Genomic DNA, 19,514 nt, shown 5'->3' on the forward strand with positions numbered 1-19,514 from the left:
TATTTCAACATCCGGACATAGGCTCATTAATACCCCACTCATTCCCAGAGTTCTACTAAATTTTTTTCGCTGCATCTCTTGATGAGTTTCCTCCCTAATGGATGATAGACTACAGAGTACAGAGTACAGAGAATCCCCAACGGCATTGGCAAAAAGTAATAAATTCGATCAATACAACATGCAATTCAAAACTAGGATAATTTGCAAAGAAAGATCCATTCCCTGTTATGTTTTACTTACAAATTGTTCAGGTGGAAGAAGTCTTATCTAAAGCTCACCTTCCTACATCAAGCATCAAAAGTTTGATTTACCATCATCACATTTACGGTTAGAATATTCAAGGAAGGATCCTCAATTTTCTTTCACTACAGCAAGTGAAAATCATGTAACTATTGAAACTCAGCATCGTTTTACAAAGGTAAAACTCCAACAACCTTGTTTAGTCAACATAATAATTGTCATACCCAATTTCTCTTCAGATCATCAAGACTTGCTATTTGAGCTTCTGTCAGGAAACTGTGTTAGCTTCATTCTCTTTTGGTTTTGCATAATTAATATATTCTGAAGCTGCTTTTGTAACTGCGCTCTTATTTGGTAATTAGTGGCCAAGCTTCTATCCAAATTCTCCTTCTCAGCTAAAAGCTCTGACTTCCTCATCTCAGCTGCAGCTATCTGAAAATTATCCAAATATCTGTTCTTGCCTTGAGGATCCATAAAACGCAACTTGAGCTGAAAGAAGGTCTAACTAATGTGAAGAGTGTGACTTGAGTTTAATCAAAGAAGCTTCTAATAACAAGTAATTATCAGAGAGAAATTCTTCCCTGTTATGAAAGTTAAGACCACAAATTTAATTTGAATGAGATCACTCACCAACACAATCCAGGTGATATTCTATGTTAGTCATTTGAAAATTTTTATTTCTTGGGGTTGGCTTACTACTTAGATGCTTTCAGCAATTATCTACTTTGCACTTGGCTACCTAGTGTTTACCATGGGCATGATAACTAGTACACCAGAGGTGCATCCTTCCTAGTCCTCTTATACTAGGAAAAGGTCCTCTCAATACTCTAACACCCACACCAGATATAGACCAAACTGTCTCATGACGTTCTGAACTCAGTTCACTTACTACTTTAATGGGCGAACAACCCAACCCTTGAAACATACTACAGTCCCAGGTGGTAAAAAGCCAACATCGAGGTGACAAACCTTACCATCAATGTGAGCTCTTGGGGAAGATCAGCCTGTTATCCCTAGAGTAACTTTTATCCATTGAGCGATGGCCCTTCCAAACACTAACAGGGAAGTCACTCAAGACATTTGCGGTTTTCTATTCTTTTAACTTCACTTTCCAGCAAATATCCTAAGCCAATTTTCCTGTTGTGTCCAAAGCTTAGTAACAATAACAACAAACTAAATAGTGATTCTCTATTCTGTTCTTTTGTAATTTGTAATCCTCAATTTTCTTAAATATTGATCATAGCTGACTCACCAATTATGGAATGGAAAGTTTTTGACAGGGAAATACTCACATTCTTGTTATTTTGAAATTCTATTTATCCACTTAAGTTATCCGGTTGATCAAAACCACTACTAATCTCACTTGGGTCAACTCAACCAGGACAAGTTAACTTGGTTTGGTTCATCATTTAGTGAACATGATGATAATAAAGTGGGGTATTATCATGCAAGATTAAAGTCAACCTGATGATTCACCAAACCTCAATCGCTCGACTCACCTCCTCATGAGTTTTATGAAGTTTTAGAAAGGTCATCAGAGCTAAAAGTTATGTTTATAGCTTATCTATTTTATTGTTCATTTGCAGTGAATGCAGGCATAAGCTCCCAAAGACATTGAAACAAAATGAGAGGAGTTCTACAAAACCACAAAGTTAATTTTATGCATCCCATTGACAAGTCTACTGTTGGGCATCAGGCCGGGTAATATATCAAGCACAAGATTAAAGTAAAGAAATCAAAGAGCTACTAATTAGAAACAAGGGCTTATGTGGTACAGTAGTTGGCTATATACACAGCCCAAAGATCCACTATCACAATTAATTAGTGTTACAAAACCCCCTGACCTCTAAATTCTCAGCCAGAGATCCTGAGATTTTGGCACAATCCTAATCACCTATGGCTAATTGGCTCTCCAGGGCTCAAAATACAAGATATCTCAAAACATGTAGTATGAGTTTTGAACCACATTTGAAATTGACAGGCCCTACACTTCTATAGATGAATGAAATTTAGCAACAAAAAAAGTGTGTAACTAGAATTAAAAACCATAAATTCCTTATATGAAAGTGCAATGGGAATTCAAGAAATAGGACCATTATAATATAATGTGGCATAACACCTTGAGGTAGGCTCCGCAGGTTTGATGCCTTTGGGTAAAATGATCTGACAATCATAGTATTAGATTGAACAGAACCGAGCTGATAACACCTTGTATTGATACTTCACATATTACAGAACAACAAGCATAGAATCTTCATTTACCTCATTTAGGCGGTTTCTCAATTCTTCCACCTGCTTCCGACATTCCAAAACAAACCTCTCCACTTGTGCGTTGAACTCCTTCATTTCAGACTCCTTCAAGCCATAAAACCTCTCCTTCTCATTCTCCAACTCCTCGAGCTCACATACCTCACTCTTCAAAACCCTAGCCCCAACCAAAGCATCAATTTAGTTTAATAATACTCCATTCAATTCAAGAATCATACTACTGCGATTCATATGATATTCACCTAAGCTGTTGCAAGTCCAAATTATATTTCGAAACGAGGCTCTCAATTTCGGATCTGGTAGCTGAGATCTTAAAGTTCTGTGACGCGATCTTCTGCTCCAGCACCAAGCACCGCCGTTCCATTGCTCTGATGTTTGCGAACTTCGCTGCTAAGACCTGAGATTTGTTCGCTTGTAGATCTTTCTCGGCCTGAAGAGGAGCGAACAGTTACGGAACTTCCATAGCGCGAACAATAATAACGGTTTTTGGTTTCCGAGAAAAAGGCGAAAGGAGGGAAAAAAAAATTCATCACTGAGAAAACAAAAGATTCAAATCTTCTTTAGTTGTCCTTTGACTTCATAGCAAGCAGGTAGAAGGCTAGGGTGTGTATGGAACCTGAAGGAGAGAGAGCCTTTGGTTTCTGGAATGTTCCATCTGTTCAAGCCTCTCTCTGAATGCAGATGAGAGCGCCATTTCCCGCCACAGAGACCTCCGAATTTTGAACTTTCTTTAGATAGTATTGGGCCATTTATGAAACGCGGTGGGATCCCATTGGCCATGGTTAGGAAAAGTCAAAAAGCCAACTTTGACTATTGGTTTGGGCCTTTGGCCCATCAGTAGTTGGCAAGCCTTTTTACTTCGTATGAGCTTGGGCTTGGGCTTGGGCTTGGGCTTCTGATTAGCCTAATCTAGTTGATTAGGCTGAAACTGTTTTGAGTTGCAACCCTAAAACAAAGGCGTTAAATTGGGAAGAAAGTAGAAACCAGTGGGGAGAAGATCAAAACACTTCACTACCTTAGCGAGATAATATATTGGAAAGGAAAAGAAAAGAATACCAATCATATAACTAAGCCGGTGTTTGCATCTCAAGAGATTCTGTATAAGAACTTTATCCTTCTTCTTCTTTGGGCTACGTTTAAAATAATTGGCCTAACCATATATAACTGTAAGAAAACTTCCATATGCAGCTTCGTTAAGGCATCTCCTCAAATCATGGCGATTAAATTAATGTATCCCTAAAGCAATCAACCGAAGCTCACCCTTTACATGGTGGGAAGCTAATCAATCCATCATTCCACTCTCCATGAATGGGTTGTTGATTCTGATTGATTTCTGAAAATGGCCCCCACGCAAGTTGGCTACTCGCTTTGTCCATCGCTGAAATTGTACTGTTGCTTATTCTGCTACAAAATATATATTTGTTTTTCTCTTTCTTCCAAAAAAAAAGGGTGGAAGAAGTCCTTTTGATCACATGACAGCCTTTCATTAGCTCTGGATGAACTTTTTCTTAAAAGAAAAATTAGAAGGAAGAAGAAAAACGGAAGGTTTGCTCTTTCTGTCCAGAAAAAGACTTATTTATAAGGTCATGATCATATTTAAAACCATATATATGTCATAATCTGAGTTCTTTCCTGTTGCTTTATCCCTGCATTTCAGTTAAAATTTGTGGTGTCTCATCCCCATGTACATCAACTAAGCAAATCGGATTAAGTAGATTTAGGGTCTGTTTGCAGTAAGGTGAAACTTGAGGCAAAAGAAGCCAAAAGGGTGTGATGACCACCAAAATAGAATAAACCACATCAGGGTCCCTGCAACTACCTTATTTCCTAAGCTCATGGGCTCAGTTAGGGTGCAATAATGCCACTATCTAATTGCCATCACTGTCACTAAGGGGCACATGGGAATGCTGGTTTAAGTACGTGTTCATGGGACCCTGACTCCATGTATTCCCACTAAGACATGTCACCCCCCAGAAGCCACCAAACCGCCGAGCTACAGAAACCCACAAAATATAGGCTTATTTTAAGAAACACAGCATTTCAGAAGACAAGATCTCCTGATTGGAAAGTGGGAATGGTATATATTGGAGTGCATGTGCACCGCCATGGGCCATAGAGTGATGTGAGATGGGAAGACCCATCCTCATCAGTTGGTATACAAGGGAGAGCTGACATGTCTCCCATCTCTACACAAAGCAAAAGCTCCTTTGAAAAAGTGTGCATGTAAAATGGCCTCTGATGACGGTTATGGTCAGGGAATAAAGCTGAGCCGCCCATTGTCCTGCTGAGGATAAAAAAAAATGGGGACCAAAACAAAGCCTAAAGTTTTACACTTTGGTTTTCCTTATCTCATATTTGTTTACCAACTTTGTTAAATAATTATATGCATATATGTGTGTGGAGAGAAAGAGGGGAAAGGAAGAAAGCAAACGCGGTGATGAATCTTTATATATGTGAACAGTTTATGGATTCCACGCCCCAAAAGTAGAGAGCTTTAGTTGAAACCAATGAGGAGAGCCTTACAATGTTTTTCTTGGCTTAAATATACATACACATAAATTTCCTGAAAAAGAACAATTGAATTGAGAAACATTTCTTCCACATCATCGATAATTCAATGCTCTTGTCTTGTATGTACCGAATACGCAACTGGGATGGTAAGCTGGTGTCACTCGTGGTGGGGATGATGGATGCATGGAACTCTACACAAATGATGATAGTCAATGGCCCATGAGATTGAAAGGACTTGCTCATTTGTAGCGAAATTTGGTATCAAACGCCCATCAACATAGAGAGATTCTTGTAGTTTGATTGTGGAAAATGGGGTATATATATATACCCTTATATATATTTGGAGTCTTACCTGAATTGCCCTTGTCTAGGAGCCTCATTTGCATGTTTGGAGTGAAAAAAGGCCCCAAAGGGCAACCCAATTTTCCCTTGACACGAGTTAATATTTAAATGATCAACCCGGCCCATTTTGTTAAAATGGTCTTGTTGTCATAAAAACTTGGAAAGCCAGCAAATATACAAACATCCAGTACACCAAGCTTTGATATAGGTATCCCTTGTTTGCAGCCTGTTTCACAATGAATGTCGTTTAAAGAAACGGAAGGAAAAGAAAAGAAAAAAAGGATAAAACAAATGAATCAGATAAATATACCATTGATCAATATATATATATAACATCCTACAATATCATACTACTCATGGTCTCAGTTTTTTCTTCTTTATATATATATATATATATATATATATATAGAAAAAAGAATCTATGACACATTTACAAGTCCCTGGTTGCATTGATATACACTTTTTCTTGTGGCCTCCACCTTTCTTCTTTCCTTTCTGTTTTCCACCATAAATATGATTTAATATTAAAGAAATTTTGACATAAAGATTTGAGAAAAACCTATGGTTGTACCTTGGTGGCTGATGAAGTAAGAGAAATGGTGGCGGTTGATGAAGTAGTTGATAAGGCCGAAAGCCCCACATTGTAAGCCATGGTTCCATCAGGTTGATAAAGACCATAATTCCTCTCGGAGGTCGGCCCAGGCTTCAAATCCTCATTGAACAAAGCAAACAAATAAACTTCCAGCCTCATATTAGGCCTCAATGGGGTCCCTTCATTTTCTAATTGCCTTCTTAGCAAATTTCTGTTGTAGATAGCCGCATTTTCCACAGTTGCACCAACTTCATCTACGTCCCCTTTCGACGGCCACCCAGTCTCTGTTACCTTAACTTCCAACCCTTCAAAGCCCATCCTAGCAATTGCACAAATAACTGCATCTACCTGAGCATAGAGCATGTTGTCATAGTGTAGCTTGGTGTAAGGATCAACCATCCCTGAATTAGGGTTAAAGAGGACATAGTCCAAAGAAATCTGAGTTGGGCTATCTTTATAAGCAAAATAAGGGTATGCATTGATCCAAAAGGGTGACTTGGTGTTGGACAAGAACCGTAAAAATTGTGACATGACTCCGGTGAGCTCGCCTTGGAAGCTGCCAGCCGAAGGTGGGTACGACTCGGCAAGAACGGCTAGCGAATTAGGGGTTGAAACTTGGATGTAAGACTCCAGTCCTAGTTGAACTAAAGCTCCATGAATGCTGATCATGGCTGGTACCAGATATGACATTAGTGTCATGTCGTCTCCGGTGAATATCTCATTTCCAACCGCAATTCCAGTGATCTTCGTGGCCGGAAAGTATGGCTTAATGCGGCTGCTCACCCATTGAAGGGCTTGCTGGGGGTCCGTTAAGTCGCTTAGCTTGTCGTTCTCAACTGTCACAATGAGTTCGATACCGGAGTTGGCAAATGCAGTCAAAATTTGAGGATTCGTGTCGTAAATTTTCGTTTTTGTGATCTTTAGCGAGCTGAGGAGATCCAGGACCTTCTCCGGCTGCGGCAGATTGTTGCCAATTTGGCCGTAGTTGATGCCAAAAGACGCAACTCCTCGTAGAAAGCCACAATCTGTAAATCCACAAACAAAAATTAAATTTTCAGATACTAACGTCCAGACATGCACATTGATGAGAAAGATAACAAAAATTTTAAAAACTGGGTACCTGAGAAAAAGAGAGCTGATAGAATAAAAGCATGGAACATGGAGATTCTGCTCATAAATGTTGCAGCCATTGACAGAGGAAGGTAGCAAGATAGAGACGGGTAGAGGGGCTAGGATTAATATATGAATGATCCAAGCTGAGACAGGGAGAGAAGGAGAGATGCTAGAAGAGAATTGCAGTGAATTCTTTTCTTTGCTTGTTTGAAAATATGTTGCTGTTTGTGTTAGAGGGAGGTTTGGCTTTGCCGTGCCTTGCCTTTGGCACTTACCTCTTAACTCGTTTTAAATGACTTGGTTGGTTTTCTCATCTCCTTCTCTTTCGTTTCTTTTATGGGCTGCCTTGTCCCCATTCCACATTCATATTTCCCATGATGCCCTCCCAATTTCTTCACATAAAAGCAAAGGCAAATCCCACTATACCTTCTATGGATTAAATATTTGAGGTGATTGGAGGATCCCATTGTTTAATTCTATAATAATCAACCAAAAGTCAAGTTGGTTGATGATTCCTTTGAGTTTACCCTTAAAAAAATTTTATTTAATTTAATCTTTAAGTATTTGATAAAACTTAATAATTAATATTCAAATTATTAAATTATATTAAGTTGATTTATTAAAATTATTTTTAATTTAAATTATAATCTTCAATTAAATTATTAAATTGATTTTTCAAACACCTTGTATAAATTATGGAATTTGCCTTTAACCTATAATATAATATACACCTGATCATATACAAATATACTCTCAATAAGTAATATATAATTTTGGATTCTGAATCTTGTCATTAATAATAATCTAAATTTACTCGATGTTGATTATTACAAGACGATTTGAGTCCTCGTAAATAGTCTTAAGGTTTCATCATAAAAAGTTCATTTATTTTTACAATGATGGTCAAATATATAAGTTTTATCCCTATGTACTTTTCATGATTTTAAAAAAGAACATCAGATATTGTATTTACCCTAGGAAAGAAAAAGGAAAATTGATCTTCTCTTACCTTTGTACAAGATGACGGTGTCTTACGAAGCAAAAAAGAGCGATTCCACTAATGATGATTTGCTTTATTAATTGAAAAGTAAAATTTTATTACTTTTTCGGACTAACAAGAACTGTTGGCAGAAGCCAATTTACCTTATTTTATTTTCATAGTATGAATGCCCCTTAGTGGGCAAAACGCCAAGCCGACCATCCACATAAGTAGTAAGGAAAGTAGAAAATGCACATGTATTTAAAATATAGAAAATTATTAAAAATTAAAATTTATATCATTCAAAGATAATAGTTTGATGATGAAAGGCAATACATTTTATAAAATAAAGAAAAAATTATAAAATTTTAATTATTTTTACATAAATATATTAAATTTAGATTTTACAAATTTGAGTTTTTATTTTGTCTCTCAAATGCATGCAGGGAAAGACATTTTTTTTTAATTAAAATTTGATAAAAATGATATATTTTAAAATTATTTAATCTTTATATAAAATTGTAAAAATAATATACAAAAATTTTTATTTATTTTAAATCTTTTTTTATTTCATGTCTTTTTTTATATTTTTCGTTAATTTACTTTTATTATATGTGGTCTCAATATTTTCAAGAAGGCTAATGGAAAATTTATTAAAAACTTTGATGAACTAAATAAGATGTGAACTTGATGAATGACCATAGAAAAAATATAGAGAAATCTAAATTAAAATAAAATGAAGAGAAACTTGTTATAGAATATGCTTTTTCATAAGTTAATTAATCTTTTTAAATGTTTTTATTTTTCTAAAAATTAATTAATAGTTGTTTATGTTAGATCCTTTGTAAGAGGAGGCCTTCCACTCCATTGATAAGACAATTCTCAAAATCCCAAGGTGATTCAACTACTTCAAATGGTAGTTTGGGAGACGTGTTCAAACGAAATTTTTAGATGGCACTAGCAAATGTGACTTATTTATTTATTTATTTAAAACTATGACATGTCACCATGCATGCACTTAACAGATTGGTCAAAGAAACATGGCTTAACTACACGTGTCTCAATCAATACAAACCTAGTAAACGTTGGGTCAATCTTACTTTACACCTCGGACTTCAACCACCAAACTAAAGTTCTTCAACCATTCTTCCATATGCAATTTGAATATTATATATGGTACCAAGTTCCTACGTCGAAGTATAGACAATACTTAATGAAATGATATCATTAAGTATCCGACGGCTTGATCCTAGCGGCAATGGATCATCTCCAACCTAGCATGCTCATCCGTAAGTCATTTTTTTAAAGTCATTTTATTGGGAAGGAGAATTGTTGCATGTCTAATAATCCCTTTCCAATATGTGAATCCTCCAACTTAAACTATAACATAGTTCTAATACCACTTATTACAATAATAGACTACGGATGGTTCAATTTAATTATGTTAGATGATATCAACATATTATTTTTAATTGAATAGAAAAAATCAAATATTTTGATTTTTTTTATTCAGTAAAAAAACAAACATCACCCATCTTATTTAAAAACTATTTGACTACTAATAAGGTCAAGTTAATTTTCTTTATATAGTTGAATGTCATACATTTATATTCATTCAGAGTGTATTTGATAGTATTTTTATTTGAACTATTTTTTTAATAAAAGTGTTGTCTTTGCAAGTATTTTTAACATAATAATCTATAAAATGTTTCTCCAAAAAATATTATAAATGATTTCTCAATATTGTAAGTGACTTTTCAAAATTTTAAAAGTGTTTCTTAATTTTGTTAAATATATGATTTTTCTTCAAAAACACTTTTTAAGTTAAAAATACTTTTTAAAAACATTATCAAATGGACTCTTACATTCATCTAAGGTCTTAACTATTCAAACACTCACACTAGGGCTTAACCATCTCACCATGGATTGAAATATCGGTAAATACGGATATATCGGTACTTGGATTTTATAGATATATCGAAAATATCGAAGAAATATCTATGGATATTTTTACACAAATATTGGTGAGACAAAAATTATCCAAAATTGATGGGAATGCTTAGAAAAATCCAAAGAATGATAAAATAAGCAAAAATATACATGTTAAAGTTATTTTATAAGTGTAATTGACATCAATATGGTCAAAGAAAAAATTATCGGTAAACAGTTTACGATAATTGGATTTTAAAAATAGAAAATATGAATTTTGGAATTGTACACTTAGAAGTTAAAATTTAGTTAAGAAATATTTGATTTTATTAAATGAAAAAAAATTACACATAAACATAATACATATGACATGCAATATTCCTTAATACCAAAATGAAAATGGATGTGATTCCATCATATTGTTAGATGAAGGGAGTCCATCTTATTGAAGACAATATTCATACCAAGACATGGAGTTTTGATAGTATTAATTGTAAGTACGAACATGTCATGCATAAATGAGATAAATATAAAAAGTAGTTAAAAATAAAATGATAATATAGATTTAAAATAAAAAATAAATTAACAATTAAAAAAAAGGATAAATATTAAAATAAAATAAAAATAAAAACTTTCAAAAAAATCTCTTATATTTCCGTGATATATCGACGATATATCCAATATATTCGTCGATATATCTCCGATATTTTGACAGGCTTCCTTCACTATTCCACGTGTCGCTTCAAGCTCGATTTTTTCGCCGATTTATCGGTTCCAAACCGATATTTCGCCCATTTTGCCAAATTTTTTACCGATATTCCTCCTGTTCTATAATTGGTGTTGAATTTCATTTTGAGGTCGTCCGATGTCTGATATATCGACCAAATATCGTCAATAAAATCCGATTTTTCATTCCATGCATCCCACAACACATCTATCTAGGGGCCTTTACTTATCTGGAGTCTTGTAGCAAAGTTTACCCATCTGTCTTACATACTTCAGAAGATTCGACACCATATTGAGATTTAAAAGGATTAACCTAAGGCCAAACCATCACCAACCTTTCATATCCATCTTAAGGTTGTTTTTCAATAATCCCTCCTCCAAAATGAAGCTCCAAACCAATGTTTTTAAAACTAGACTGGTCATTGAACCGGAAAAGTTACCGATTCACGGTACACTAGTCGGACCGGTAGTTGAACTGGTAACATCATAAATATATATCTTATTATTTTATATATTATTAAAATTTAATAAATTCTATCTAAATTTTATTATGCAAGAAATTTGATATTTTGCCCTATCCCAATTGGCTCCAACCCCATCACCCATCACTCCCACATTCAAATTAAAATGTCTATTTCCTATGATTGCTTCACCCATAAAGAAACTAGTCAAACTACCAAACTAATTGAACCCCCAAACAGAAAAATATCAAACTAGATATTTTGATGGAACCCCCAATTGGTAAAGTTTTTTCTTTGCAATTGAACCCCCAAAAGGAAACTACCAAACTGATTGCATGAATAATGACAATTTTTTTGTCTTTTTCCATTTCTTTCCATTTTCCTCTCTTTTCTCAATTTCTGGTTGAATGGATCAAAGTGCCACAGTGGAACAAGAAAGGCACCTGATTAGATTGTTTTCACATTTCCTCTATTCATAGTCGAGCGGGGGGGGGGGGGGGGTGTGGGATGTTTACAATAGGGAGAAGGAGGGGGTGGGGAGGTTTCCAACGTCGACGGGAGTTGTGTAGGTGTCGCGAGCTACTGGCAGGAGTCGTTCAGGTGTTGCGGGCTACCGACGGGAGCCATCCGGGTGTCACGGGCCACGACGCGTCGGTGGCAGACCAGTAGTTGCTGCGGGGGGAGGGTTGGACTTTGGAGGTTGCAAGCTTAGGATTTTTCAGATTTTCATTTTGTTATACAAGACTCAAAAACGACGTTGTTTTGATGACAGAAGCATCAAAACGACGTCGTTTTGATGCTGTTTAAAAAAAAAATTAAAATCATTTGAACCGGTCGATTCCTTGTGAATCGATCAGTTTGTTCGGTTTACTAGTTGGACAGCCTGAATTGGCAATCCAACTCCTGTTCAATCCCAATTCGGTCCAATTGATCGGATCAAACCAAAACGGTGATCGACCGACAACCGACCGCTCCGATCTAGTTTTTGAAACATTGCTCCAAACACATAACCTACCTTTGATCATCTAAAAATCAATTGATTGCCAATAAGATCAAACTAATGAATCATTATCTGGTTCAAAATCACTCATTTATGCTCATCTTGGAACTTAACTATCCAAAGGCTCATAATAAGGCTTAATCATCTTACAACACACCCATCTCAAGGCTTTTACTCATTGAGGCTTAAAATGAGGCCTAACTATCTCCAACTTAATTTACATATCTAGTATTCTAGAGTTATTTTCCAATCATTATTTCAAAGAGCAGTATCGTTGCTAGTCTAATAGATATTAGTAATAGGAACATATGAAGATGAGAAAGTTCCCTTTCATTGATATGTTATATATGACTTTGTAAAAAAGAAAAAAAAAATCTACAGTGTATAGTGAATTTCATCGTAAAACGAGTGAGAGACCTCCCTTGATACTTCTCATAGGCAAGTATTTAGCAAGAGATTATTTGCTCCAAATTTGCCAGCTATGTCCTTGTACATTAAACAAGTAGAGATTTTGGCTCTATCCAGCTATTGTCTTTGAAAGTAGTTTTCTATTCTTCAAAATAAAATAAATAAATAAATAAATAAAAGAATGTGTTTAGCAAGCAAAAAACGAAAAAAAAAATTATATTCTTAAAAATAAAATCGGAAAACAAGATACTTTTAAAGAACATATTTTAATTGTTTTTACTTGTTTTATTAAAAAATAATCATAAAATATAGAGAATAATTAAAAATAAAACATTATAAATAAAAATTATTTTTAAAATACATTTAAAAATAGATTTTTATTTTATAAAACATTATATAACTGTTTTAAAAACCGCTTTTCTAATAAAGCTAGCCTATATGATCAAGAAAACTTAGGTAATTGTGAAGTAACTAAAAACTAACATATAATGGCCTTATGCGGAAGGAATCCATCAATGTACTTTGGAAATGAAATATAAATCCTTTTTATTTTTTTTTTATTGTTTTTGTAATTTAAGAATTGATTTGGAAAGTGTACAAAGATTTAAAATAATAATAATAATAATAATAATAATAAGATTTAGATTTATTTTCCTAATTTGATTTCAGAAGTACATGAAGAAGATGACATAAACGAAAAAAAAAGAAAAAAGAAGGTTACTTAAATTTAATTTGAAATTCAAGATTAAATAGGAAGTAATTTATATTTAATACTTTGATTATTATTTAAAATTATTTAGCTATTCTAATTAATGATATTTTGAGGTTAATTATGATTAACATATTTAATTAAAAAAATTTATATAAAAAAATCTTAATTAGGATTAAGGGAATTTTATAAATTTTTATTAAATTTATTAGTAATAATTTGAAGAAAATTAGAAGAAAATTATTTTATAGAAAGGTTAATTAGAGTTAATTTAATTTATATTAAAAATTACTAAGATAAATTAGAAAATAAGATAAGATGGAATAAGATAGATAAAACAAAGGATATTAGTCATTTCTTTAATTATTGTTATCATCATTGATTAATCTTCTTGTCTACACTCAACATCAGTGAAAAGAGTCGTTATGTTACATCATGGTAAGTTAAAGGTTGTTAATGTAATTCCAAAAGTTTAATGGACTAAAGTGTAATTGTAAGGGTGTCTATAACATGAACTCTCAAAGGCTCAAGAGAACAATAGATATTTTAGGCTTTTTTTTAATTATTGTTATCATCAATAATTAATCATTTAATCTTCAAGCTTTGTCAACATCCGGGAAAGGGGTTGTCATGCCACCTCAAGGTCAATTAAAGGGTTGTTAATGTAATTTCAAGATTCTAAATGACTAAAATGTAATTGTCAGATACTTTTAAGGGTGTCTATAATGTGATTGGTAAAAGATATGAAAGAAACTAAGATAATGAGAGAGAGAGAGCAACATGACCATGAAAGGATTAGAAGGAACGACTGTTTGAATTCATGAACCGTACGTGAAAAAGTTTATCAAAATATATATTATCTTATTAAGATATTTTCATTGTTGAATGGCACAGCTCTTTGGTCGATGTTGATACTGATAAATGGAGTGATGGTGAAGTGCTTTAGATAGAAAAGAAAGGTACAAATCATGTCAAGGCAACATCGATCATTACACTACAATAGTCATATAGTAAGGAAGATAAAATTCAGGATACGTATATGTTTCTTAGAAGTTAGATACAGATAGGGGCCTTTGAAGCTAAAACTTTAACTTTATTGTCGGTTGTTTTAATTTTATTGTTTGCCCTAAAGATTGAGTCATTTAAAAGGGAAAAATCAACTATACATATCAATGTAATTTAAGCTATTGGCACCTTTTATGTGTTGGAAAATTCCAAGCAAAGTAAGACAGAGAAAAAAATAGTGAAGGAATATCGGATATTCAAATTTGGTAAAGTCTTACAAAATTAGTAGAATTATAGAAAAATAATATAAATAAAAAGATTTATTAAAATTAATAATTATGAGATACAATTCCAATGTTAATATTTTTCGTAATAGAATATTTTTTTTCTAATTCTTTTGCTTTGTTTTGATCACAATTAAAAGTAGTTAATCGTGAGCCTAAAGTGGTAGAGAGGTTTTGTGAAACATTTTGTTCTTTGTGAATTTTTTTTTCTCTTATGAAATCATTTTGTCGATCTCTCTTTCATTGAAAAAAATCATTATTATTTAAAGGTGAAATTAGAAAATCAAATTTGAAAAGCCTTTAAGATATAGTTATTTAATTTAAAGATTTTGATTTCTTAATTTTAACATTTTTGTCTCATTCATTCAACCCTAAATTTTGTAGAATTAGGAAATCATAATTTTGAAAACTAATTTAGTGATAATTTAATTAACTAAAAATTTTGACATCAACAAACTATAACAAGTTATTTTCTCTTAATTCATCAAATTTATTTCTACAAAATAAAATTGCACAATATTTTGTGCAAAGGAGCCTAACAATTTAATTGAATTATTAAAAGAAAAATAAGCCTAACAATGTTGATGGCTTCATCAAGGGATTAACAAATGAAAGAATAAAATCCATATTATAAAATTTAAGTTCGATGATAATGAGTTAAATGATGTTTAATGCTTCTTATTTAAAGACTTAAGTTGTTTAAGTTAAATAATGTTTTAAGTTATTGATTTAAAATTTATTATTTGATTTTTATTTTAAGTATTAAAATTATTCGATATAATTAATTAAAATTTTTTCTAAATCATCAAACTAACATATTATTTGTAACTAATATTTACTTTGTTAAATATTCATATTAAAAGTCTTGTAAATATAAAATAATTATAAAATATTAAGTTTAAAAAATGAGTCGTGTAAAAGAAACTATCATCGGATGTAGGTAAATAGAACAAAAGAGATTTGAAATTTAAAAGAAAAAAAAAAGGTTAAATATTTACCTAAGATCATCATTTTTATTAGAACATTTATTTTTTAAAATATATTTAATGTTATCCCTATTCATTTGGATTTGAAAGCTAAGTAACATAGAAATGGAATCATTTGATTCTTGCATGAGGAAGTTAACTGGTTGTAAAGTGTATCAAATTGATGGTTGGGAAGCGGCATTCAAATTGGTAAGAGTTTTGGGGAGGAGGCGATGTGGGATCTATTTTTGAGAACAAAGCCGGGCTATGGATGCAGACTGCCGTAGGCTGACTCGGTGCTTACAATGAACTCAACAATACCTTACTGCCTTTTTAGGATGATTGGATATGATAATCTGCTCCGGTCAAAGCCCACAAAAAAGGAACGCAGGAATAGAGTAGGCATGGATATGGTCAATATAATAAATGGGTAAATGATAAATCTAACCTCAGCCTGGTCCATGTGTGCCTGTATTCATCATTGTCAAACCCCACACCCCACACCCCCCACCCAAACATTTTCAAGGTTGATAAAAATGAAGAAAATCTATGATGCATAAGCATCTAAGTAACGAAAGTGGGGACCTTAGCCGTGGATGGTACATTGAAACCTTTACAATAATAAGAATAATAGTATTCCTTATTGAAGAGGATAAGAGGATAATCTTCTTAATAAACTTTTTCATTTAAAAAATATATCAAAAGAAATATAATAAAGGGATTCATCGTTGTTAATATAAAAGGGAATCAATAGAGAAGGAGGATTTTTCATTCTTTTGATTGGGCTATGGTATTTATAGATTTTTATTTTATGGGCTTTCGATGAAATTATTAATCAAACCACATACATATATGAACATAAAAACATAAAAATTTTAAAATGGTTCGATAATTAATATGATCTGTACGAGTGTATCAACACTCAACAATCCATTAATCCAAAAATAAAAAAGGTTATAATAATGAAATTCTCAAAAAATATCTTTCAATTGCAATCGCACTATCTTAAAAAACAAAATCCTAAATTTTAAAAAGGTTTAAATATATAATGAGGATAAACTCACCATTCATCACATAAAAAAATCTACAAGCTTAGTGAGAGTTTGACCTTTGGTATCTAAAACGAAATACAATAAAACTGATTCAGACTTCTTTACAATCTAATAAAAAAAATTTATTTTTTCATATCTTTTTCTCTTTTTTATCAATTATTTTATAAGTCATTGATTATGATTTCCAATTTTTTTCATATGTCAAGTTTCTTTTTAGGTGCATAAATTTTCGAGCTATTTAAAAGTGGTTTGACTCTAAGATGCTTTTTTTGTTCGGTGGAATTAGTTTGTACCTATTATATTATTTCAAGACATTCAACAATAACCTAATAAAAAGCATGGAAGGTAGTTGGCTAGCTAGGAAGGAAGGTAATGGATGACTTAGAATATGTGTAATGGGAGATTTGGGTAAATTTAGAATAAAGTTTCTAAGAACGTCTTTTAGGAAGGAGACAAAAGGAAGGCGTGTAACATGAGTATTTAGGGAGAAAATTCAGAGATAAATTACATAATTTGAGAAAAAGAAAGTGTGTTTGGTGGGTGGATAAGGAATGGCATACGTGGGAAGGATGAGATGTGAGTGTTCTTATCCACTTACCCCCAAAGCCAACTTTTTTTTTCCTTTCCTTTACTTGGTGATGCAATTTGCACTCTCCTACATTTTTAATGTACCGACACAATATCTTCTTTGGGACCCATTCATATACTCTCTACTCCCTTTTATACATTGATTTGCATTCAATACATTTTATCTTATTTTCATTTTTGCATTACGACACATGCATGAATTGAAATTACACGACATATTAAAGAAGATTAGAAAGTAAAGGAAAGGATAAAAAGTCACGTTTTATAAACTCCAATCCTTATCTAACTCCTTACATTTTCTTAATTATCAATTTTCATGAATCATCAGTTAAGTCTCTAATAATCTTTTTTTAAAGTATTTAAATTTGATTTATTTTATTGATATTGTGCTAAAATTAAAATTTTCTTATGTTAAAAGGAATTTTTAAATGCATCCACTCAATTTCTTTTTGGATTCACAATTTTTTTTTAATAAATGTTATATAAAATAACTAAATTACACTCTTCTCCAACCTTTTCTCTTCCATCTATCTAAAATATTACCCTTATTTTTCCTTTATTTTCTTTACTTTCCTTTATTTTCTTTCTTTCACTTCCTTCTTCTTTAAAAATTTAGATGCATGCCCAAGTTATTGTTGCCAACCGTATATAAACACGAAAGAAAGAGAAGGGAAAGAAATAAAGATAAATAAAATGAAAACACAGGGTATAATGACCTGCTCCGAACGGTGTAGATATTGCCCGATTTTGACCTCTTTAAAACACGTCTACTTGGTTAAGAGGAATCTTTACATATATAGCGTCAAAAACTTTCTCTCCTATGTATCTCATAGAATAATAATGACTCATCCATTACAAGGCCAAACAAACCCCCACATCAAGGTCGAGGACTATTTATAATAATGATTCATTCTCAATCGTGTAGATATTGTCCGCTTTAGACTCAAAGGGGTCCTCACGACTTTAAAATCCGTCTATTTGATTAAGAGGAGTCTTTACATATATAGCACTAGAAACTTTCTCTTCTATCCGATGTGAGATATCACATAAAATTCAAAATTTGGACAATCATGTGAAGAGATTGAAGAAAAGAGTATTTTAACCATTTTACGTATAAAAATGTATTTAAAAAAACAAAGTGGACGTGTTGTAGATTAGGCTACTCTTAAGATGCTTTGTTTCATGCATGCATGCAAGCAAAAACGCACCAATCAATTTGGAAAATTAAAAATGCTTGAGAACAAATGTTGTCTAACCAAGGTGGATGAACCAGTGAATGCATAACACAACGGCACTTTCTGAAAATGGCGGGTAGAATGGTCTAATGTTTTAACTTTAGTGAAAAAAAAAATAGTATTAGTTTGACGTTGCCCTTTTGGAATTCAACCCTGGCATCACCCTTCAAAGAGGGGCCACAGGCACTGGACCACTAGGCTAATGAACCACGGCTCATAATTCCTTCATCATTACGCATACCGTTCATAAAAATATTGGGTTGTTCGGTAACTATTTTGAAATATAATTTTGTAAAATAGTTTTTGAAAATTATTGTTTAATTTTTTATAAAATAAAACTTTTTTTGAAAATCTCAAATATTTTTAACATATTTTAAATATTTTTATATATGTTTAAAGATAATTTTTATATATAATATTTTATTTTAATCATTTTATATATTTGTATGATTATTTTTTAAACATCCCTTAAAAAATAAAGAAAAATAATAAAAAAACAAGTAAAAAATATTTTTTTTTAAATATCTTATTTTTAAATTGTTTTTAAAAATAAAAGATAAAAAAAAAATTTAATTATCAAACATATTTTCTTAATTTTTTATTTTAAATAACATAAAACTATTATTGAAAACATTAAGACCCATATTTTTTTTTTTTAAATATTCACAATATGAGATAAATATTTTCTATTTGTTTTCCCCAATATAAGATAAATTGGTTTAATTCTTAAAGTCTCAAATTGGAACATTTTCAAGGTAAAATGATCATGTCTTCTCAAAATATCCATGCCACATTTTTCACTTAAAAGATAAATATGAGGTAATTAATAAAAGCATCACGAGCATAAGGTATGGACCCAGCATGTCACCCCTGTATGATATCATATGCATGTTTCCGTAGTCATTCTCCAGAGCCAATTAAGACAAATTGAGATGTAAGTAAAGAATAATAACCCACGATGCCCCCCAGTACTCACCTAATATGTTAGAAATTAGAATTCGGAATTCTATTCTATTGTAGCTATGGTTATGCATGGAGGGATTTTGGAAAAATACACTATTTTTAAATTATATTTTTTTTAAATTATTATTAAAAGATAATTTCAAA

General features: G+C 32.2%; 2 protein-coding genes across 2 annotated transcripts; both read right to left on the bottom strand.

Annotated features, from left to right (window-relative positions):
- Positions 1-355: 355 nt before the first annotated feature.
- On the bottom strand, positions 356-3,243 carry LOC100263531 (uncharacterized). The gene is made up of 4 exons (XM_010657374.3): positions 3,125-3,243; positions 2,751-2,938; positions 2,503-2,665; positions 356-729 (listed from the first exon to the last, which is right to left on the bottom strand). Exons 1-4 carry the CDS (start codon positions 3,200-3,202, stop codon positions 484-486), a joined length of 675 nt encoding a protein of 224 aa, XP_010655676.1. The 5' UTR covers positions 3,203-3,243; the 3' UTR covers positions 356-483.
- Positions 3,244-4,921: 1,678 nt separating this feature from the next.
- On the bottom strand, positions 4,922-7,404 carry LOC100258387 (glucan endo-1,3-beta-glucosidase 11). Its single transcript, XM_002270117.4, has 3 exons — positions 7,074-7,404; positions 5,933-6,978; positions 4,922-5,587 (listed from the first exon to the last, which is right to left on the bottom strand). Exons 1-3 carry the CDS (start codon positions 7,141-7,143, stop codon positions 5,492-5,494), a joined length of 1,212 nt encoding a protein of 403 aa, XP_002270153.2. The 5' UTR covers positions 7,144-7,404; the 3' UTR covers positions 4,922-5,491.
- Between the last annotated feature and the right edge of the window lie 12,110 nt (positions 7,405-19,514).

This window comes from Vitis vinifera, chromosome 10 (genome assembly GCF_030704535.1).
Source record: "Vitis vinifera cultivar Pinot Noir 40024 chromosome 10, ASM3070453v1".
NCBI classification, from domain to species: Eukaryota; Viridiplantae; Streptophyta; class Magnoliopsida; order Vitales; family Vitaceae; genus Vitis; species Vitis vinifera.

Coding starts and splice junctions, on each gene's coding strand:
- LOC100263531 (XM_010657374.3), bottom strand. CDS start 3,202: ATGGCGCTCTCATCTGCATTCAGAGAGAGGCTTGAACAGATGGAACAT. Junction 2,939..3,124: donor AAAGGCTCTCTCTCCTTCAG/GTTCCATACACA, acceptor GCTCCTCTTCAG/GCCGAGAAAGATCTACAAGC. Junction 730..2,502: donor TGAGAAACCGCCTAAATGAG/GTAAATGAAGAT, acceptor ACCTTCTTTCAG/CTCAAGTTGCGTTTTATGGA.
- LOC100258387 (XM_002270117.4), bottom strand. CDS start 7,143: ATGGCTGCAACATTTATGAGCAGAATCTCCATGTTCCATGCTTTTATT. Junction 6,979..7,073: donor ATCAGCTCTCTTTTTCTCAG/GTACCCAGTTTT, acceptor GTGGATTTACAG/ATTGTGGCTTTCTACGAGGA. Junction 5,588..5,932: donor TTACTTCATCAGCCACCAAG/GTACAACCATAG, acceptor ATTGTGAAACAG/GCTGCAAACAAGGGATACCT.